The 20,655-nt window shown below is 51.6% G+C and overlaps 2 protein-coding genes across 4 annotated transcripts in view; one reads left to right on the top strand and one right to left on the bottom strand.

Annotated features, from left to right (window-relative positions):
- Positions 1-5,192, bottom strand: part of FKBP6 (FKBP prolyl isomerase family member 6 (inactive)) — a 28,398-nt gene extending 23,206 nt beyond the window's left edge. For 2 of the 3 annotated variants that reach the window (XM_043559845.1, XM_043559844.1), the window contains exons 1-5: positions 5,073-5,172; positions 4,862-4,979; positions 4,359-4,448; positions 3,427-3,629; positions 2,086-2,205 (exon numbers count right to left, since the gene is read on the bottom strand). In XM_043559845.1, the coding sequence (XP_043415780.1) occupies positions 2,086-2,205; positions 3,427-3,629; positions 4,359-4,448; positions 4,862-4,979; positions 5,073-5,129 (588 nt within the window). In that variant the 5' untranslated portion in view covers positions 5,130-5,172. Of the gene's footprint in view, positions 1-2,085; positions 2,206-3,426; positions 3,630-4,358; positions 4,449-4,861; positions 4,980-5,072 lie in introns of all 3 variants that reach the window. The other variant, XM_043559846.1, reaches the window with a different exon arrangement.
- Positions 5,193-10,268: 5,076 nt separating this feature from the next.
- Positions 10,269-19,126, top strand: TRIM50 (tripartite motif containing 50). Its single transcript, XM_043559843.1, has 7 exons — positions 10,269-10,419; positions 11,149-11,559; positions 14,634-14,729; positions 15,672-15,902; positions 15,993-16,015; positions 17,107-17,231; positions 18,151-19,126. Exons 2-7 carry the CDS (start codon positions 11,161-11,163, stop codon positions 18,738-18,740), a joined length of 1,464 nt encoding a protein of 487 aa, XP_043415778.1. The 5' UTR covers positions 10,269-10,419; positions 11,149-11,160; the 3' UTR covers positions 18,741-19,126.
- Positions 19,127-20,655: the final 1,529 nt, after the last annotated feature.

The following is a 20,655-nucleotide window of genomic DNA, read 5'->3' as shown; positions in this document are numbered from 1 at the left end:
GGCAAGTGGAGAAAAACAACAGGAAGTCCACAAACAGAACCACAGGGCAGCCCAGGATAAGAACACTGAACCAGAACACCAGAGACCAGAGGGAAAGCCCTAGCGGGAATTAGAGATCCACATTCCAGAACTAGAAGCAAGAGATGTTAAAAACAGGAACTAAAGCATGTCGAGTATCAATTCACAATGCCAGAAAAAGCAGCAAACAGGCTTAAAGAGGGACCACCTCAGGGGACCAGACCCGGGAAACAGGACTAACAATGGAAGGACTGGTCTGTTCACTGGGAAGTTTTTTCCCATGTGAGCAAGCTCGGTTTCAAAAAACTTTACAACATTAATAGTATCCACGATCTGAGCCAACTATGAGCCCAAGCCTATACCCTCCACGTTTAGGACCCTGATTCTATCAGCATTCCGAAAGCGCACACACACACGCATTCTCCAGTCTCCGTGTCTCTCTCTCAAGCAATACGCAGAGACCAAACATGGCAGATACCTTTAGCCACCTACCCAATATCGATCTCCCTCCCCCTCTAGCAGCGCCTCTACGTCACCCAAAGCAGTGGTACGCCAACTACATTTCCTATACAGTCAATGGGGTCCGCTGAATATGGGTCTGGCCAAGGATATAAAAACGAAAGTCACCGGGTTAAGGGAGTACTTCTGGAGAGCTCTTAACAGGAACACACCACACTCTTCTCCTCTCCCTCCTTCCTGCCCAGGTGACCATGTGATGCTACAGGTTGAAGGACCATCTCGGGGCAAAAAAGACAAGGAGATGTTTAAGGGCAGTGGAGCAGGAAGACAAAAGGAACCTGAATCCCTGATGGCTTTGTGGAACTGATCTACCACCCTTGGACTGCCTCCCTTCTCATTTAAATAAAAATTAAGTCTGGAGATTTAAGTTTTTCAGGATTCTGTTGCTTACAGCTGAATACAAATTCTGACTGATTTAGGCTCCCTTCGCAAATGAGAGAAAATCAGAATACCCCTAGACTCGCCTCTAGAACCTAGGGCACAGTTTGGCACACAGAAAATGCTTATAGTATTTGTTGAATGAGTTACAAAGCAAACAGTGAATTCCTGTCAGCATAACCTATGCAAGAAGCCAAACCACAATCAGAAGCCTGGTGAGAATGCAGTCACCTCAGAGAGCTAGAGAAAGCTCCGCCGTCAGAGACAGGAAATGAAGATGGCAAGCGGGATGGAAAAATCAGTTGGTAGGACCTAATCCTGGAATGAGAACTTTTAAAGACTTTTTACTGAAATACACACAAACGTACACACACAGGTAAAACAAGTGGACAGTTCAACAACCTTTCACAATCTGAACACACCCACGTAACCACATCCAGACACAAACACAGAACATTACTGGGCTCCTCAAGTCCCATGTCCCCTCTCTCAGTCATTATTCCCGGCATGAGGATTTTTTTAATGAGATTTTTTTTCAAAGACTGCATATGAAAAATAAGAACAAACAGGAACATTTAAAAGTTTTTAGGTTGTTTTTTTAGAGATGGGAAGAGAGCCATACATGCGCAACAAGGTGCTTGCTTGCATGTGCTGGGGAGGAGGGGGGAGGAGGGACAGGGCAGGGCGGGGGAGAGACTATCCCAAGCAGGCTCTACACTGAGGCGAAAATCATGACCTGAGCCAAAAAAAATAAATACAAAATAAAAATCAAGAGTTGGACACTCAACTGACTGAACCATCAAGGCACCCCAATAACTTTGTAAAAACATTTTCAGGGATGCCTGGGTAGCTTTGTCAGTTGAATGTCTGACTCTTGGTTTTGGCTCAGGTTATGATCCCAGGGTTGTGGGACTGAGCTCTATGTCTAACTGAGCACGGAGCCTGCTTAAGATTCTCTCTGCCCCCGCCCCCAGGCCCCCATGCTCTCTCTCAAAGAAAAAAAAAAAAAAAGAGACCATTTTCAGGGTCTAAATTTAAAAATTTATTATTTTTGGTAATTTCTACACCCAACTTGGGGCTCAAACTCATGACCCCATGATCACGAGTTGCGTGCCCTTATGACTAAGCCAGGCAGGCGCCCCTAAATTTATGCTTGTGAAGCATCCTTACCCGTTTATACCTCACTTTGGCATCATAGAAACGACTCTGGCGGAAAAGATAGTTGCCAAACTCCCGTTCGGTAGCTGCCACTTTTAGGACCTTCTGAAGCGGAAACTGATCTTGTTGCTCCTGAGGAAAAAAGACAAGGACACCCAACAAGGAAACTGAAAGCCGTGACACCACAGTGCAAGCGTTCTTACAGATGTTAGGGTTTCTGCTTCAGATGACGCACTTCTGCTTACTGCTGTGTGGGTGCCAAGCACTGGGCCTGGTGCCCCTGCAGAGGTCGTCTCTGTGATGCCCGGCAGAAGACAAAGGGGGTTGCTATTGTTACTACTCCCACCGTAGACACCAGAGCCACACACTGGTCTCCCTCAGTCCTTCTAGAGATGCTCCCTGAAGAAGCACGGTCTCACGGAATCAGAAACTGATGGAACTTGCCAAACAGAAAGCGGGTCTCACAACCACCATTTGTCCAACAAACATTTAAGAGATTTTGGTCTGCCTGGGGCCCTACTGGCCTTCATGGCCACAATGCTGTGCCCTGGGTACAGGTCAATCACCCACGAAGTCTCTTTTTAAACACAGATGTCCTGGCCCTATCCACCCCTTCCCCCACTGAGATTCTCAATCAGTACACCAGAGGTGGGCCCCAGGCATTTGCAAGAACCGGTTTTAAGGGAAGGTCAGAAAAAGGGAAGGGCCCTCCCTTGAGGCAATGACAGCTTAGCTGGCGAGACATCATATCCAGGTACAAACCTGGGTGGACATCTAAGGACACACATACAGGGTGGGAGAGCAGGACTGAGAGTGCATATGGCACCCACGGGATGGGGGAAGTGAGAGGCCACAAAGAAAAGACAACATCCGAGTTATGAGGGCAGCGGTCACGTGTTCCCACTTGCCTGGGACTTTCCCCATCTACACCTGACGTCCTGGTATTCCATCTAGTTAATACTCTCTTCTGCTATCAAGTATCCGGGGTTGGCCAAGAAACCATATTTCACCCTAGCTGATCACTACCGATGCTTGACTTGTTAGAAACCCAACTTAATGTTGAGAAGCCAATGTTCATGGTCTTGCAGGGAAAACGAGGCAAATGATGACTAAAAAAAATCACCTCAAACTGCGGGTCCAGAACAAACCCAAGGCCCAGCATTGGCCTAGAACATCTGCCCATACTCAGAGGTGTACCAGGAAGCGGGGGAGCTCCTCCGCCGCCACTACCACCGCCACACAGGAGCCTTGTGGTGGGACATGCGGCAGACTATCACGATCGAGGTAGGGGAATTACCAAACACACTAGTGCATGCTATCTGTTAGTATGGATATCTGTGCTCCACAACTTACAGCTGAAAGGGCACAAAACTTGTCTGACTCAGCGGAGTCCAGGAAGTCAAGCAGCTCAATCTCGAACAGGACAGTAGTGTTTGGGGGGATCAAGGGAGGGCAGCCCAGCGTTCCATAGGCATAGGCTGGTTTGAACAGAAACCTGGCCAGCTCTCCTCTCCGCATGCTCAGAAGACCCAGCTCCATGCCCCAAAGTGTAATATCTGGAAGAAGGGACAAAGAATCTGAAGCTCGCCCAGCATCCTAATCCAAGGTTATCAATTTCTTTCTTCCTAAAGTCCAGATCTTTCCACAACAGACTCCGAGTGTTCTGCACTGTGGTCCCAACTCACTTTTCAGTTGTGTTTCCCCGCCACCCCCACCGTTGCCAACAAGACTTCCGTGGCCTCTACATCACTGCTCGTGTTCCTTCTTCCTGCAAGGAAGTTCCTGCTTCCTCACCCCACACCCAGCTTCTACCCTGACTGAAATCTTACTCAAACTTCAGGGCTCATTTTACATACCCCCTCCTTCATGAAGCCTTCCCTGATCTTCCCAGCTGGAATCAATTGTGGCTTCATTAAACACTCCCGCAACACTACTTATACCTCCCAGGACCTCATCCAATTCTGTGAATGCAATCAATCTCTTCCACCACGTTAGTGGAGATATTCTAATCATCTGAGTATCTCTTCTCTTTCCAGCATGAATTATGGATACTAAACCCTTGCTTGATTAAGTGTCCAGCTGACAAATGAACAAGCCCAATAGTTCTTGGGATGCAAAGGTAACCTTGCCAGGTCTCCCAAGTACCTAGGCCTCAGGGGGAAATGCGGACAAGACCATGATTGGTGTAGCAAAGCCCGATCTCAGAAAAACCAACTCAAGGACTCCATGCTCTGAACAGTTTCCCCAAACAATTCCTCCTTTTGTAGTTGCTAATCTCAACTTACCCTCTCCAAGTTTCATCAAGCGAGGAGTTTTCCTAAAGCAGTTAGAATCAAAAGGCTTGTCCATGTGCTCCAGATATCCAGAATATTTCACTAGGACAGGAAAAAAAAATACAAGGAAAATCAAGAACATACACCCCTCCATATCAATTCTCTGTCACAAAAAAAAAGGGAATTTGATGTGCTCAAGTCGCCTCCCACCCACAGTGATAGGAAAATCTTTGGTCAACATTTAGATGCCTGCCCTTTGGCTGTGAGATTCAAGAGCGTGGTTGTGAGGTTCAAGGGCCTCAGAATGTCCCTTGTTTACACTGGCCTCATGCAAAGGGAAGATGGGTTCCCTCGCTTTCCCTTAAAAGCCCGAACTGTAATAAAGCGAGCGGGGTCTACCCTTCTTTTGTGTGTGTTTTAAACCTAGCCTTCCCTCCCACCTTTCTAGGTATAAAGCAGAAAACACTTGATGACCGGTACTTTCACATCTCCTGCTGGGTGGCAGATGACGGTACCTAGCACGGAAGCATCGGGTGTCACCAGCTCTCCAGCACCCTCTCGGATGACATCCTTCAACACGCCCCGGTCCCCGGAAATGTCCCGCATCCTCCGACTTAACCTCTGGTATGGAGACTTGCGGGGAGAAACACAAAACCTCAGAGCGCCCCGCCTGCACCCCGACTCCGGCACCCCCTGCCCGTGGCTCCCCAAAGCCCAGCCTCTCACCTGGCCGGAAGCGTTGTCCCCTTGCAGGGCCCCCGGGTTCCGCGCGCTGCCCCCCATCGCCACGTGGCCTGCCGACGCGCACGAGCCCTCAACCCCTCGTTCTCCACCTGGCGGTGGCCCAGCCACCCCCTTTATACCCCGCCGCCCACTCCCGCCGGTGGCGTCCGGGGGCCGCGAGGAGGCGCTCAACGTTTCGCACCAGCAGCTGCCAACTGCCCTGGCGCCTCCGGTGGTGCGTGGTGGATCACGTGATGGGACGTGCGACACGTGATGGGGCAGTGTGGCGCCTGATGGGGCACGTGGCGGGAACACGCGGGGCGGGACCAGGCTCGTGAAAGTGACGCGTGGGGCGTGACCGGGCAGGTGGAGGGCATGCGCGGAACTTGATGGGCACGTGACAGGGACTCCCGGAGCCGGATGTGTGCGAGCGTGATGGAAAATGGGGCAGTGCCGCGCTGGGAGAGATGGAGCCCCTTGGCGGGGAGAAGTGGATCAGGAGGAGGCGCGTGAAGGGGACGCCTGTGGCAAGACGGGGCGCCGGGGGCGCGCGTGGGATGGCGCGGGAGATGGGCCACGCGGGTGGTCGGGACTGGCAGTGGCTCGGGACTTGGTGGGTGGGGTGGGGCTTGTGGTGGGACTCGAGGCGGGAGCAGGCTGGGGAGGACGGAGTTCCAGAAACCGCCTGCTGCCGGAAGTGTGCGGCCTTGCTAAGTGGGTTACCTCCACTTTTTCAATTTTCCTCAACCTTTTCGTGCTAGAGAAATGTAGACGCAGACAGGCCTTTCAAGTCAAACTGCCTCGTTCGTCAGAGAACAAGGCAATGTTGTCCTTCACGTTGCGGTCACTAAATCCACAGAATCCATACCTGCTCCCCGGTGGTGGGGGCGGGGGGTGCAAAGCACGAATGGCCCTTGACGTCACCCCCTCCTGCTTTTTCCCTGGGGCCTGCAGCTCTTGCCCACTCCAGGATTTGAGAGGTGGCCCCTCTTTCCTGCACCCATCATGCCTTGACTATTGGATCATTTCTTCAGCTTCTATGTTTCCTAAAATCACCCCCACCTTTGTCCCACATCTCACTCCTGCTGCAGGTGGTCCCATGCCTAGTCTTCTCGACTTCTCAAAAAGAGTTGTTGGGGTGCCTGGGTGGCCAGTTGGTTAAGCGTCGGACTTTGCTTGGCTCAGGTCATGATCTCACCATTTGTGGGTTTGAGCCCCGTGTGGGCCTCTGTGCTGACAGCTCAGAGCCTGGAGCCTGCTTTAGAGTCTGTGTCTCCCTCTCTCTGCCCCTTCCCTGCTCGCACTCTTTCCTCTCTCTCTCTCTCTCTCTCTCAAAAATAAGCATTAAAAAATTTTTTGGGGGGGACGCCTGGGTGGCTCAGTCGGTTAAGCGTCCGACTTTGGCTCAGGTCACGATCTCGCAGTCCGTGAGTTCGAGCCCCGCGTCGGGCTGTGTGCTGACAGCTCAGAGCCTGGAGCCTGTTTCAGATTCTGTGTCTCCCTCTCTCTGACCCTCCCCCGTTCATGCTGTCTCTCTCTGTCTCAAAAATAAATAAACGTTAAAAAAAACTAAAAAAAATTTTTTTAAGTTGCTATAGAGCGTTTTTCAATTATTTTGTCTCTACTTCCTTATCCTCTCTTTTTTCTTCAACCCACCGCAGTACCACTTTCCCCTGCTCCATGTCACCAAGACTGCACTTCATGTTAAATCCATAAGATAGTCCTGTGTCCTCAGATTCCTGGATTCTTGTCAGCATTTGATGAAATTGGTTCCTCTTTAAATGCGTTTTGTCCTCTTCTGTATCAGTTTCCTATTGTCACCATCGATTACTACAGATTTAGCTGTTCTGAGCCACAGATATTTATGATTTCATGTATTTGTCATAAATTTTGTAGGTCAGAGACACCAGCCAGTCTCAATGAACTAAACTCAAGGCCTCAGCCTTAATACAGGCTCCGGGGAAGAATCTAAAGCTCATCCATGTTGGTAAACCTAGATCCTTGCGGCTCTACACCTGAGGTCCCCACATCCTTGCTGAAAATTGGCCAGGGGGCCACACTCCATTCACAGAGGCCTCTCTCCCGTCCTTGTTCGTGGCCTTTCGACACATTGGAGTTCGCAACAGCATGCCGAATCTTCTCAGTCTTCCTGATTCTTGCCTGAGAAAGTTCTCTAGTGTTCAGGGTCAAATGGATCTGCTTCCATATTCTGATTTTCTTCCTGTCTGTCTGGCTGTCTCTTCTCAGTCATCTTCTTGACCTGTATACACTAACAACCTCAGGGCCCTATCCTTGGACCCTTGCCCTTCCCTGTTTTTAAGTTTTTTTTTTCTTTTGATTTTGAGAGAGAATGTGTGAGAGAGCACACAAGCTGGGGAGGGGGAGGGGGTGGGGGACAGAGGATCTGAATCAGGCTCTGCTCAGCAGAGAGTCTGATCTGAATCAGCAAAGAGTCTGATGTGGGCCTCGAACTCATGACCGTGAAATCATGACCTGAGCCAAAGGCAGATGCTTAACTGACTGAACCACTCAGGTGCCCCAGCCCTTCTCTGTTCTTCTTATTTTTTAATGTTTATTTACTTTTGGGAGAGAGAGAAGGAGACAGGATCCGAAGCAGGCTCCAGGCTCTGAGTTGTCAGTACAGAGTTGTGTGTGGGGCTCAAACCCATGAACTGTGCGATTGTGACCTGAGCCAAAGTCCGGAACTTAACCGACTGAGTCACCCAGGCGCCCCAGCCCTTCTCTGTTCTAATCCCAGAGAGATCCCAGCCATTCCCACAAGTTTAAATATGTGATGTAAACAGGTGGTATATACCTGGCCAGCCTAAGGCCTCCCCTGCACACTAGACCTCCAGGCTCCTGTGCTCAATTGCCTTTTTTGGTGGTTCTTAAAGTGTAGTCCCCAGACCAGCAGCAGTGTTGTCTGGAAACTTGTTAAAGATGCAAATTCCTGAGCCTATCCCTGTGCTCCTGAATCAGAAACTCAGGCTAGAGCCCAGAAGTCTGTATTTTCACAAGCACCCCGAGTAATTCTGTTGTTTGCTGAAGTCTGCAGACCACTGCTACTCAGGTGTCCTTGGGCATCTGACTCTAGATTTCCCAGGTACATTTTACCTTGATCTTTTCCTTATCAGCCTTCACAATCCATCCACTCAGGCGCTGAAGTTACTCTGATCCATTATCTACAAGTGGCCGGAGTGGTCTTTTAAAAATATGTCAGATGATACTCCTTTGCCTTAAAATCCTCCTATAGCTCCCACTGCCCTTGAAATTCAGTCTGAACCTTTGCCCTGCTCCAGGGCCCTCTCTGCCAGCCCCTCTGACCTGTTCTCCTGGTGTTCCCTCTCACTACACTCCAGCTACTTAGATTTTCTCTAGTGTATCTCCTAAATACTGGGCTCTTTCTAGCCTCAGAGCCTTTGCATTTGCTGCCCAGGCCTGGTCTGCCCTCTTGTAGTTTTTCAGGCAGTTGGCACGTTGTATCCTTCGGGTCTCAACCATCCATCCTCAAAGACACTGTGCTGCCCCTTTCTAAAGAATCTAAAGCTCATTCATGTTGGTAAACCTAGATCCTTGCGGCTCTGCACCTGAGGTGCCCACATCCTTGCTGGGAATTGGCCAGGGGGCCACACTCCGCTTGCAGAGGCCTCTCTCCCGTCCTTGTTTGTGGCCTTTCTGTCCCTCAAACAACCTATTCCCTCCTGCCATTCTTTCTCAGCACATTGTTTCCTTCCTGCGTCACATTAAATACGATGATGTTTTCTTGTTGATGATCCTACCTCACTCCTACTACGGTTATATTACAAATTTTGAAAGGACAAAAACCTCATCTGTCTTGTTCCCTGATGTTTCCCTAATGCTCAGCTTGCTGCTTGACACGTATCAGGTGCTCCATAAATGTTTGTTGAATTAACAAATCAAATTAGCCTTCAACATGCCTGTGCCAGACTTTGGTCTTGCTTGTCATGGGGTAGAGATGGCCCCTACTGGCAGACAGGGATGCTTAGGTCTCTGCGAGTTGTGTCTTACTGGTCTAGAGCTCCTTGGTTCTTTCCTTTCTTTTTTTTAGTGTTTATTTATTTTGAGAGAGAGAGAATCTCGAGCAGGCTCTACACTGAGCACAGACAGAGCCTGACTCGGGACTTGAACTCATGAACCATGAGATCATGTCCTGAACTGAAATCAGTAGTCAGACGCTCAACCAGCTGAGCCACCCAGGCGCCCCTTGAGCTCCTTGTTTCTTAACACTCCTGGAGACCTGCTTCCATCTCTTCCTTTTCAAATCAGTAATTTTTTTATCCCACCTCCATGATATGCGTAGCATTTTCTGACTGTAATATTTATTAACTGCATAAAGAAATGTCGTTACGGACACCTGGGTGGCTCAGTCGGTGAAGTATCTGACTCTTGACTTCAGGTTCAGGTCATGATCTCACGGTTGGTGGGCTCGAGCCCCACATTGGGCTTTGTGCTGACAGCGTGGAGCCTGCTTGGGATTCTCTCTCTTCCTCTCTCTTTCTGCCCCTCCCCTATTTGCATGTGCACACTCTCTCAAAATAAGTAAATTAGCTTTAAAAAAAAAAAAAGCCATTGAACTCCTAAACCTTTGAAAGGCTTTGTATAAAAAGGTTCCCAATTCAATGGTATTGAGTAATGGTATTAATGGTATTCAATTGTATTGGAAGTGAGACACGAAAGAGCACAACCTAGATAATTCTGTTTATTTGAATGTCAAAATAAAGCTATATAAATCTACGATGACAAGAGTTAGGGGAATAGCTATCCTTGCCAGGGGCTTCTGACTGGAGAGCACATAGTGTCTTCCGGGTGCTGGAAACATTCTGTGTGTTGATCTCGAGGGTGAGTAAATGTGTGAAATGTGTACATTAAGTGTATAGTTAAGATATGCGTACTTTATAGAGGTCCTGTCTCAAGAAGTTGAATAAATAAAAATGTCTTCAAAAAAATAGATTCAGAAAGAGTGTGTCAAAACATGAATCCACTCCTGTTTGGGGTCTGTAAGGTGTGGCTGGGGGACCAGTCCTCTGTCTCCCCCGCTTCCCCGAAGCGTGGCCAAGGTGAGCGCCTGAATGTTGGAATTATCAACGTTGCCAGCTGAAGGAGGCTGCCTCCTCCGTCTCGTGATGTGGCCCAGTTTCCACCTGATTCTGGGTGACCTTGAGGACGTAGGAGTGTTGCTGGGAAAGGGGAGGAGGAAAGGGGCAGAGACAAAGGGTGGAGCAGGCGGTCAGCTACAATCCCCACATCTCTTAGTGCCTCTGTCCCAACCTGGGGAGAAGAGAAGGTAGAGCAGATCCAGCGAACGTCTCAGTGGATTGTGAGAAAGCAGGTAGTTCGTTGTGGGGGCCCTTCCTGGGTCCGTGGCCAACTTGTACCTGGTGCTTGTCCTCTCTCAGTGCCGATCATCTTGCATAGGGAGTGGGTGCGAATTTAGGAGGCTACCCTCCTCGGTCTCCGACTCTCCAGAACAGTGTTGTTAAGACAGCACTCTCTGCTTTAGAATGACCTTGGGGAGGGAGGGTGCTATTGTAAATGCAGATTTCTGGGGCTCACTGAATATGTGTGAGGGGCTGACGCAGGAATCGGTTGTAATTGTGCTTCCAACAGTTGCTCGCCAGTTTTGAGGACTGATCTAGAAGGTGGGAAGGACCTTTGCTTGTTTTTGCTGTCCAGTTCTGAGTCAGTACGCCTACTGCGGCTGGAGGGCACATTGTTGGTGTCACTCCAGATGACCCAGCAGACGGCCCCTTTTGCGTTTACCTACAAATTGGGGTGAAAAATGTAGAATCCTATATCTACAAGTGATTCCCCCCCAATTAAGCCCTTTATTTTAAAGATAGGAAAGGGGCACCTGGGTGGCTCAGTTGGTTAAGTGTCCAACTTTGGCTCAGGTCATGATCTCAAAAATAAATTAAAAAGAAAATAAAGATAGGAAATAGGCCCAAGGTCATAGGCATTGGGATTGGAATCCAGGACTGGAGACCCTAAGGCACTTGGCAGGGGGATTGGGGGCACAGTGTGGAGGGAGCAGACTTGAGAAAGCTGCCCTGTGTTCTAGCCGGCACCGTGGATGGCGTGGCAGGTGAGCGTGCCGGAGCTGGAGGACCGCCTTCAGTGCCCTATCTGCCTGGAGGTCTTCAAGGAGCCCATGATGCTGCAGTGCGGCCACTCCTACTGCAAGGGCTGCCTGGTGAACCTGTCCCACCACCTGGACTCGGAGCTCCGCTGCCCAGTGTGCCGGCAGGAGGTGGATAGCAGCAGCTCCCCGCCCAACGTCTCTCTGGCGCGGGTGATCGAAGCTCTACAGCTCCCCGGGGACCCGGAGCCCAAGGTCTGCCAGCACCACCGGAACCCGCTCAGCCTCTTCTGTGAGAGGGACCAGGAGCTCATCTGCGGCCTCTGCGGCCTGCTGGGCTCCCACCAGCACCACCGCGTCACGCCTGTCTCCACCGTCTACAGCCGCATGAAGGTGGGCTGCGAGGCTGCTGCGGGTGGGGGTGGGGGGCGCGGGGCGCGCCCAAGGAGCCCAGCTCCTGCGCTCTCTGGCGCCATCGCCTGGCACAGAAGGGTCCCAGGCCAGGATGCCGGCGCCCTGCAGCCCTGTCCTGGAGCTGAACTCTGTAGAGTGTGTTCTCAGCAGCTCCAATCTCCAGGTGCTGGGCACCGCAGACAGGCATGATGGAGAGTCCTTGTCGAGTGCTAGCCCCTTCCCTCGCTCGGTTTTTCTTCGCAGCTTTCTTCCATTTTTTGAGTGCTCTCCCAGACTCCACATGAGGGAAAGCACTTTGTTTCCTTGGGTATTTTCATGCCTAGAGCCATGACTAGCATGTAGTAAAAGCTCAAAATGTATTTGTGGAAACAGTGGATTCCTGCCCTCATGAACTTAGATTTAGCACGTCATTATTTAAGATGAATAACGCTGATCTAAGATTTATGAAAGGTGGGGTTCTCACTATATTTTACAAATGAGGGAACAGGCTCAGAGAAGCCAAGGGTCTTAACCCAAGGTCATACAGCTTGTCGGTGGCAGAGGTAGGACACAAACTGGCCAGTTTTCTTTCCACTGCCAACAGATCAAAAAAGAGGCAGGAAGGATCCTGGAAAGTGAATTGTTATAGGGCACCTGGCAGAGTGTTCGGGAGGAAGGGAGAGTAAAGGTAAGGAATGACAAAATACAGGTGATAGGGGTGGGGAAAAAGAAAGAGCATCCAGATACGAAGGCAGAGGGGTCCCCTGTCACTGTTCCTGGGATTTCCTGGCTGAGTGAGCAGCGTTTCTTTGCTCTTGGAACCCTGGGAGACAAGTATGAAATGTGCACAGGACCAGCCAGGCCATCCACCAGACCCTCTGACCCACAGACGTGTGCTTGGCATTTAACCTGTGCTAGATATGCTAGAGCACATGGTACAATAGTGGGCAAGTGGTTTGGCCTGCCCCGGGGAGCTCACAATCTGGGAGTCTGACGGTCCCCATGTGTTGGGTGCTACCATCAAGGTTAAATACAGGCAATCGTGAGGCCATCTGGACTGTAGCTCCTGCATGCTCTCAGGTAGTCAAGGAAGGTTCTCTGGAGGAAGTGGACTGCTAAACCAAGATCTGAACCACAAGGAGGACGTGGTAGGAAAAAAAGGGGAGGAAAGCATTCCATGTATAAAGACAGCCCTGCAAAAGATCAGGAGACATATTTGAAGAATTATAAGTTGTTCTGTCAAGCTCTGGAGAGAGGTAAGCAGGAGCCAGGTCTTGCAAAGGCTTCTGTGAAATGTGAAGGGATCTGTAGTTTATTCAGAGCACCATCATGGTGGGGTCTCTGGAGGGTTTTAAGCAGAGTGGTGATGTGGTCCAAACACTGCTGGGGGGTAGACTGGAGACTGAGGCTGGGGATAAAAGATTGGGAGAATTACATATGGGTGGTAATTGAGGCTACGGGAGTGGAGAAGACCAATCAGGAGAGTCTTCAGAGTGATAGGGAAGATACGGACGATGCCCCCAAAGGACACCAGGGTTTAAGATTTGGGTAGAGAAAGAACCCCAAAAAAGGACAGAAAGAATCAGCAGAGGGAACAGGAACACTGGCTGAATACGACCTCCTGGAGATCAGGACAGAGCGTTTTAATGAGAACAAGATCACTTGTGTGAAATGCCTGCTGAGGATTGGAAAGAGTCTGTTAGGTTTAGCAGTAAGAATTGATTATCTTGGCAAGAGTCGTTTCAGTGGAGTGTGGGAGGAGGAAGCCAGATTGCAGTGCAGCGAGATCGAGAGCCTGTGTTTTATTAGCCCTGGAGAGAAGGAGACACACAGGAGCTCGCTCATCATTTCTGGCTTGGAGCCGGGGACGGCTTGAGTCCTGGTTTTGGATGTGGCTGTTTGTGATCCCAAGGCTCTTTGCTGTGATGCCACTAAATTATGTTCCTTTATTAGATCCCTTTTATGCATGCCTGTTGTCCTCCTGTTGATTGAGATCTTGAGATTATTTATTTGTGTGTTTCTGTTTACTCTCACTGTGACCCAGTTGACGAAAAGAACTAATCCCATCTCTCTCTGCCTCAGGAGAGTTCCTACTGGAATTTCGTTCTCGGGCTGTTATGAGATCTTTTGATGTCTTGTTTTCCAGAGCAAGACTCTGTGTCCATTTATCCCTACACTAGTTTTATTCTTTACTCTGCTCCTTTCCTGAAAGCCTCTTGCGGCTGATTTCTTTTTTTCTTTTCCTTAAGTTTATTTATATATTTTTGGTAATCTCTATACCCAATGTGGGGCTTGAAGTCACAACCCTGTGATCATCAGTTGCCTGCTCTTCCAACCGAGCCAGCCAGGCACCCCTCTTGCTGCTGACTTCTGCTTGGGAACTGTCTAAGCCAAAGACTTGTACGCTCCATGGGCACAAACCAGTACCACTTGAGTAGTGCAGCTGGATGGGAGTCTAGGTGGTCCTGGTTGAATCTTTAAGACTCCGTCAGATTTGGGGCCAGGAAGGCCAGGAGAAGTGTGTTTACTTCAGCCTGGGGAGGCTCAAACCTGCCAGCGATTGAGTCAGGTCTTTATAGGGATTGGGGAATCCCCAGGTATAACCTGGGCTACTGTATGCACCATTGGCCTCACTTGGAGTCAGCCTTTTTGTGATGCTCTTGATCACATGCCCACTGATTCTAGATCTGCTGGTGACCAGACAGTTTATGTGGTCATCCAGCGTTCTGTTCAGGGAGTGTGGGCTTCAGACCGGTCATCGCCCCCCCTTGGATGTTGTGTGGTGACTTCCAGGTAGTTGTAACAACGTTTAGGGTCTGTCTCCATGTCCTGCAGAGGAATGACCTGGAGATCCTTTTCTGTCTGGGTAATTCCTGCCCTCGATGTGGAATATTCTTGAATAATTTCACCTGTTTTGGAGTCAAGAGTACCCGGGTAGCCCTTTCCCTGGTTCCACTGGGAGTGCTTGTGGCCACTGGGATGTCCCCTGGATGGGTGAAGCCCAGGGCTGGCCCCAAGGAGCTGAAAGTGTGCAGGGGTCAGCTACTCATGAGGCCGTGGTACGTTGCCTCCAGGAGGAGCTAGCGGCTCTCATCTCTGACCTGAAGCAGGAGCAGAAGAAGGTGGATGAGCATATTGCCAAGCTGGTGAACAACAGGACCCGGATTGTCGTGAGTGCCCTTTCCCTCTGTCCCCTTAACCCTGGGGCTGGTCACCTTCCCTTTCCTGCAGAGCCCGGTTGTGATTTGTCCTTTACAGAAACCCATGCTTTCATATAAAGCCAGAATTCAAAGCATTGCACGGCGGAGTGGGGAAAGGGCAAATCCCCTCAGGGGAATCAACTCAGTTGTCAGGACTCTGTCCAAATTGGCTGTGTCCCTCTTGTCCTTGGGACTGAGATAACACAGAACCTAAGTACCAGATGTAAACAGCTCAAAGTGTGGGCATGACTCTCTTGCCCCCACCCCCCACCCCCCCCAACGCCTGACTCGCCGTGTCTGCTTGACCTTGACAGTCTGTGGAGCCTGCCCAGTAGCTTGGAGCAGAGTGTAGAAAGGCCTGAAGCCCTTGGTAGCTTTCTGCTTTTCCTGAATGACAGGCACACTGGGGCTGCAGGCATGTGGAGCCCAGGCCCTGCAGGCAGTTGTGAAACAGAAGCAGGAGACCCATGTCCCCTGAGGGTCCTCTTGGTTAACCTTCCTCAGCCTGACAGGGAGGCTGAACTCAGGGTTACACAGGGAATCTGGCTCTCTGAAGTCTGCCCTCCCAGGGCCTTTCAGACCTTTTCCAGTTGTGGAACCCTGTACTGAAGCAAAATCTTACTTGCACGTTTAATAGTTAGGACCGAAGAAAGCAGAGCCACTGTGTTTGAAATGGGTGCTGGGGCCCAGTCTGTCCCCTGCCTGTATTGCTGTCCCCCGTGGCCACACGGGGGGTGCCCAGGCACAGTGTGAACAGCGCACAAATCAGCCTGCAACTCAAGTACTAGAACCAGCTTGGATTGGAAAAGCCCAGGAAGGCCTAAGCTGCCTGGGCCTGAGGACACGGGGGTCAGCCGGAGGCAGGCGGTTCTGGCTGAGGTTCTGGCCGTGACCAGCCCCTTCTCGTCCCAGAATGAATCTGACGTCTTCAGCTGGGTGATCCGTCGCGAGTTCCAGGAGCTGCACCACCTGGTGGATGAGGAGAAGGCCCGTTGCCTGGAGGGGTTGGAGGGTCATACCCGTGGCCTTGTGGCCTCCCTGGACATGCAGCTGGAGCAGGCCAAGGGCACTCAGGAGCGGCTGGGCCAGGCTGAACGTGTGCTCGAGCAGTTCAGTAATGAGAGTCACTATGAGTTCATCCGGGTGAGTGGACAAGGGAGTGTCACCCACGCCCAGGTCCCCAGGGTCCCAAGAGCCTCCCCCATGCCTTAACCCACCTGTCTTGTTTTCCAGAAGTATCACTCCACGGCCTCCAGGTAATAACCTTGGAGGGAGCTCTCAGCTTGGATCTGGTGGCTCCTCTACCCTACTTCCTGCCTGTAGCTGCACCAGTGCCTTGTCAGCAGCTGTCCACATCTGGCTCTGTACTGAGCACAGGGAACAGGGAGATGAAGGTCATGCCCCTGCCTTTAAGGGTCTCAAAGACTGGTGGGAGGTGGATGGTGAACTCCGGTTACATCACTGATCACTGTGGGTACTTAAGACCAGAGAAGTTCACACAGGCTACAGAAATAACAGGAGGAGGTGACTGAGGTTGGGGGCGGGGCGGGGGGGGGCGGGACTGGCGAAGATGGCAGGGGGTGAGCTTAGGGCAGAGGACAGGTGTTGGCCAGGTAAGCAGAGTGGGGAAGGGTCATCTGAAAGGCTCAAGTGTGCAGACTTGGGAGAAATGTGAACTCAGTATGAATGGGGTAAAATGTAGGCTACAGGGCAGAATGGGCGATGAGTGGGAGAGGTGGGCAAGAGCCAGGATGAGGGGCCTCGAATCCTGCACCATGGGTTGTGGGAAGGGATTGGATCCATGTTCCAGCCCCAACAAATGAATAGCCATGCAGTTCTTAGCCTTCCTCAGATCCTGATTATGGGAATCTCCTTGTCTGTTTTAAATTTCCTTTGGTCTTCGGGATAGTCAGGTTAGGAGCATTGGTTTAAAAGAATGGACAGTGTAGCTGATTGGGAGCAGGTGTCCGCTCCAGCTGTGGCCAGGGGCCAGGGTCGCCCAATATCGAGAAGCGATCCTCAAATGTTAGTGTGCGTCAGAGCCACCTGGAGGGCTCCTTAAAACATCACTGAGCCCTAGTAATGGCTTTCAGCAGGTCTGGGGTGGCCCCGAGAAATTTGCATTTCTGACAAGCCTCCAGGTGATGCCCTTTGAGAACCACTGATACAGTGTTTCTCCTTCCAGGAAGGGGTGGGGCTTCTGAGAGTGGGGTGGAGGGGAGGAAATGATGGGCCTCTTGAGTGCACAGTGTCCTGAGCTGTGACTGGCTGGTTGGACTTGCTCACGGGTGAAGGGCTGGGGTGTGCGGTGTGCATCCCCGTCATCACGTAGGACTGTCACCCTCAGAGCAGAGCTCCAGCAGGCCCGGCCTCTGGAAGGCGCCTTCAGCCCCATCTCCTTCAAGCCGGGCCTCCACCAGGCTGACATCAAGCTGACTGTGTGGAAAAGGCTCTTCCGAAAAGTTCTGCCGGGTAAGGCTCCAACCCGTTCTCTTCCCTGAGGGCTGCCATGCAGGGTGGGTAGCAGTTTGTCACTTGTGCCAGAGTTTAGGGTGCAGAAGACTGGAAGGGTGTTTGCATAGGTTAGTGTTGAGAGCATGGCTTTGGGGCTCCACCAGACAGCTCTGTCCCTTACTAGCTGAAGATCCAACCTGTAATCTGAGTCTGCTTCCTCATCTGCAAGGAGGGGGTATTAAAGTCCACCTTGCTGGGCTGTGTAGTTTATAAACATTCAAATGTGTGTGCATAGTTTCGTGTTTAATAAATGGTAGCTATCGCTCTGTCAAAAAATAACACGAAGACATTTAATGAATTCCTTTGTTACTAGCACATAAGGGAGATCAATCGATAAGCTGATTTCATCTAACAAAGACAAAAATAGGGTTTATTGTAAAACAAAAAGGGGAGGGGAGGAAAAAACCTGATGATCTCTGGTCCGTGAATGTTGTTTGTGTGGTTTTGGTGCAAATTGATTAGTTGGCAGGTAATCCAGAGGTCAGTTGGGACAGTTTGTCCTTGAATGGGCTGGTAGGATATCAAAACAATTGCACTTGATAAGGATTCTCCTGGGGAGTTTAGCTGTGGTGCACAAGTGACGGGCCGTCTTCCAGGACCTTCCATCTGCACCGCCATCTTAGGCAGGCAGGTGCGTGCCCTTTCCCTTACCAGAATGCCTCCCTCACAGCTGCCCCATTTTTCCCACCGTTCAGGCATTGTTTGTTCATTCAGCAGCCCTCAGGGTTGCCTCTTCTGTGCCCCTTCTCAGAAGGCCCCTCCGATTCTGGGATGAGGCCTTTGCAGTTCCTCTCCTGAGGAGCTCAGGGCCTCCCTCTGGGGTAGGGTCTGCTGCCTTCTGTGTAGCTGGAAAACACACTTCTTTGATCTTTCCTAGCCCCGGAGTCCCTCAAGCTGGACCCCGCCACCGCCCACCCACTCCTGGAACTCTCCAAGGGCAACACGGTGGTGCAGTGTGGGCTCCTGGCCCAGCGGCGAGCCAGCCAGCCAGAGCGCTTTGACTACAGTACTTGTGTCCTGGCCAGCCGGGGCTTCTCCTGCGGCCGTCACTACTGGGAGGTGGTGGTGGGCAGCAAGAGCGACTGGCGCCTGGGGGTCATCAAGGGCACGGCCAGTCGCAAGGGCAGGCTGAGCAAGTCCCCGGAGAATGGCGTGTGGCTCATTGGCCTGAAGGAGGGCCGGGTGTACGAGGCCTTCGGCTGCCCTCGGGTGCCCCTGCCTGTGGCCGGCCACCCCCACCGCATTGGCGTCTACTTGCACTACGAGCGTGGCGAGCTCACCTTCTTTGATGCTGACCGGCCCGATGACCTGCGGCCGCTCTACACGTTCCAGGCTGACTTCCAGGGCAAGCTCTACCCCATCCTGGACACATGCTGGCACGAGAAGGGCGGCAACGCGCTGCCTCTGGTGCTGCCCCCGCCCAGCGGGCCTGCCCACCTCACCCCCACGCAGCCCACCAAGCTGTAGGGCTGCTGGTTGGTCTGCCTGCCCGCGGGCTCTTCCCAGCCGGGGCTCTGCTGGGTCCAGTGTGCAGAGATGACGTTCTTTACCGTGTGGGAAGGTCTTCACGCCTGTGTGTTCCTAGAAACGTTTAATGATAGGAAGAAAAGGACCATAATCTCTTCCCCTACAGCCAGGGGCCTATTGATTCACCTTTTGCCGGGTTATTCACCTCCTCATAAACCAGCAGAACCAGGCCTGGGTGTCCACGGGTTAAGATAGGCTTCCCTTGGTCCCTCCTAAGCCCACTTTCTGCTTCCTCTTTTAACTGAAGCTGGAAACATTCCCGCACGTGATTTCTCCATGTCATTGTGAACTTAAGGATAATAAATTTGATATCGTCTTTCTCTTTAGATGATTTGCAAATGTTAACAACTGTACATAAGCCGCTTTACACTCAGGTCTTTAAAACTGCTCCAGCTTCCAGTCAGGTCAGATCTTGCCTCCGCCGTGCAGGCTGGGCTGTGGTTAGAGTCGCGCCAATCACTCTGTCTTCGCTGTCTTCAAAGGCCTCTCTCTCGACTTCCCTCACCATTCTTTGGGATGGAAATAACACTGCTTCAGAGCAGAAGCAAGTAGGGTCTAGACGGGTGTGGCCTATCTCTGAAAGCTGCTGGGCGCACAGGAGTGGCTCAGAGCCTCCCTCTCTCTGTCCGTGGTGAGTCTGCCCCTGGTGACAGCTGATGGTGTCCATTCCAGACCGAGGCTGGGACAGCTGAATTCTCTGCCAAGAATTTGAAAATTGGAAGAGAGAGTGGCTGGGGCCGAGGCATCTGAGACCTGGTGCTTTAGAGAGAAGCTCCCCAGCCTTGTGCCACTGAGGTCTGTGGAGCTGCCTGAGAGACCTCTGTGGGGAACAGCTGTGTCCTGGTCCCCTGGCACTTACTCACCTTGGCCACACAGGCGAAGGCTTGACCTGCAGGCTGTCTGGGAGATCCTCCAGGAACCAGAGAGGATGGGGGGCTTGTGAGGCACCGACCCAAGGCCATCTCCACTGACCTTATCCCACAGGAGAGTCAGGAACCATCACCTCCCAGGCTCTGATAGGTCTGAGACTTCCGGCCCCACCTCCTTCCGAATAGAGCTGTAGACGGTAAAATAGCCTGGCTGCATCTAGAACTGGCTTCTCAGCAACAGGAGATCCCCCAGCCCTCACTGCAGCCATCCTTCCGTTGTGTGCAACAAGGACCGTGAGGCACCTTCGGCCGATCTTCCTTCTGCCCGTGTAAGTAATCGGCTGTCTGAACCAAAAGGTGCTTGTTGTATCTTTACCGGCTGAATCTGTGAGGCCTTGGCCCTGGCTCCTGCTCGTTTGACACCTTGCAGACCTGGTTTTTGGTTATGAAGCTCTTCCTTCAGTTCCATGATTGGGCTGAAGATTGTCACCCTCTGCATCCACTCCCCTCCACCTCTCCCCCCTGTTCCGTGTCCTGGGAGGCTGGCCCCGGTGGAACGCAAAACCCTCTAGCTTCCTGTTGGAGTCAGCAGATGGAAGGGACTGGTAGGAGATCCAAGGGCAGGAGAAGGAGTTCAGGTACTTATTTTTTGGTTTCCTGCCTGCCTGGCTGTGGGTTGGCAGCTTTCCTCATCCAGAGACCACTAACGGGGTCCCTTCCTCTGTTGCTCTCCTTTGTTCCTTCAGGCCGGGCGGCGAGCAGTTCTGTCACTAGCCCTGAGTCTGCACCATCTCATGATTTCCCTTAACTCTGACCATTCTTTTATAAATACTCCCTTCTCTAAGCTCATCTCAACTACCGTTGTGCGTTCACCTTTCGGCTCCCCCCCACCCCCCCAGCCCCAGGTGCCAATAGACACCTCTGCGCTCACTTAGTAAATCCCTTCTTTTGTTTGGCCGGCCAGAGTTCGTGTTTCTGCTCGCACC

This window comes from Prionailurus bengalensis, chromosome E3 (assembly GCF_016509475.1).
Source record: "Prionailurus bengalensis isolate Pbe53 chromosome E3, Fcat_Pben_1.1_paternal_pri, whole genome shotgun sequence".
Taxonomy (NCBI): Eukaryota; Metazoa; Chordata; class Mammalia; order Carnivora; family Felidae; genus Prionailurus; species Prionailurus bengalensis.
The sequence above is the reverse complement of the archived record's forward strand: the minus strand, read 5'-3'. Positions and strand labels throughout refer to the sequence as shown.

Bases quoted from the DNA above. Each gene is read 5' to 3' on its own strand.
- TRIM50 (XM_043559843.1), top strand. From the start codon at position 11,161: ATGGCGTGGCAGGTGAGCGTGCCGGAGCTGGAGGACCGCCTTCAGTGC. The intron at 14,730-15,671 runs GTGAGTGCCCTT...TTCTCGTCCCAG, and splicing joins ACAACAGGACCCGGATTGTC to AATGAATCTGACGTCTTCAG. The intron at 17,232-18,150 runs GTAAGGCTCCAA...GATCTTTCCTAG, and splicing joins CTTCCGAAAAGTTCTGCCGG to CCCCGGAGTCCCTCAAGCTG.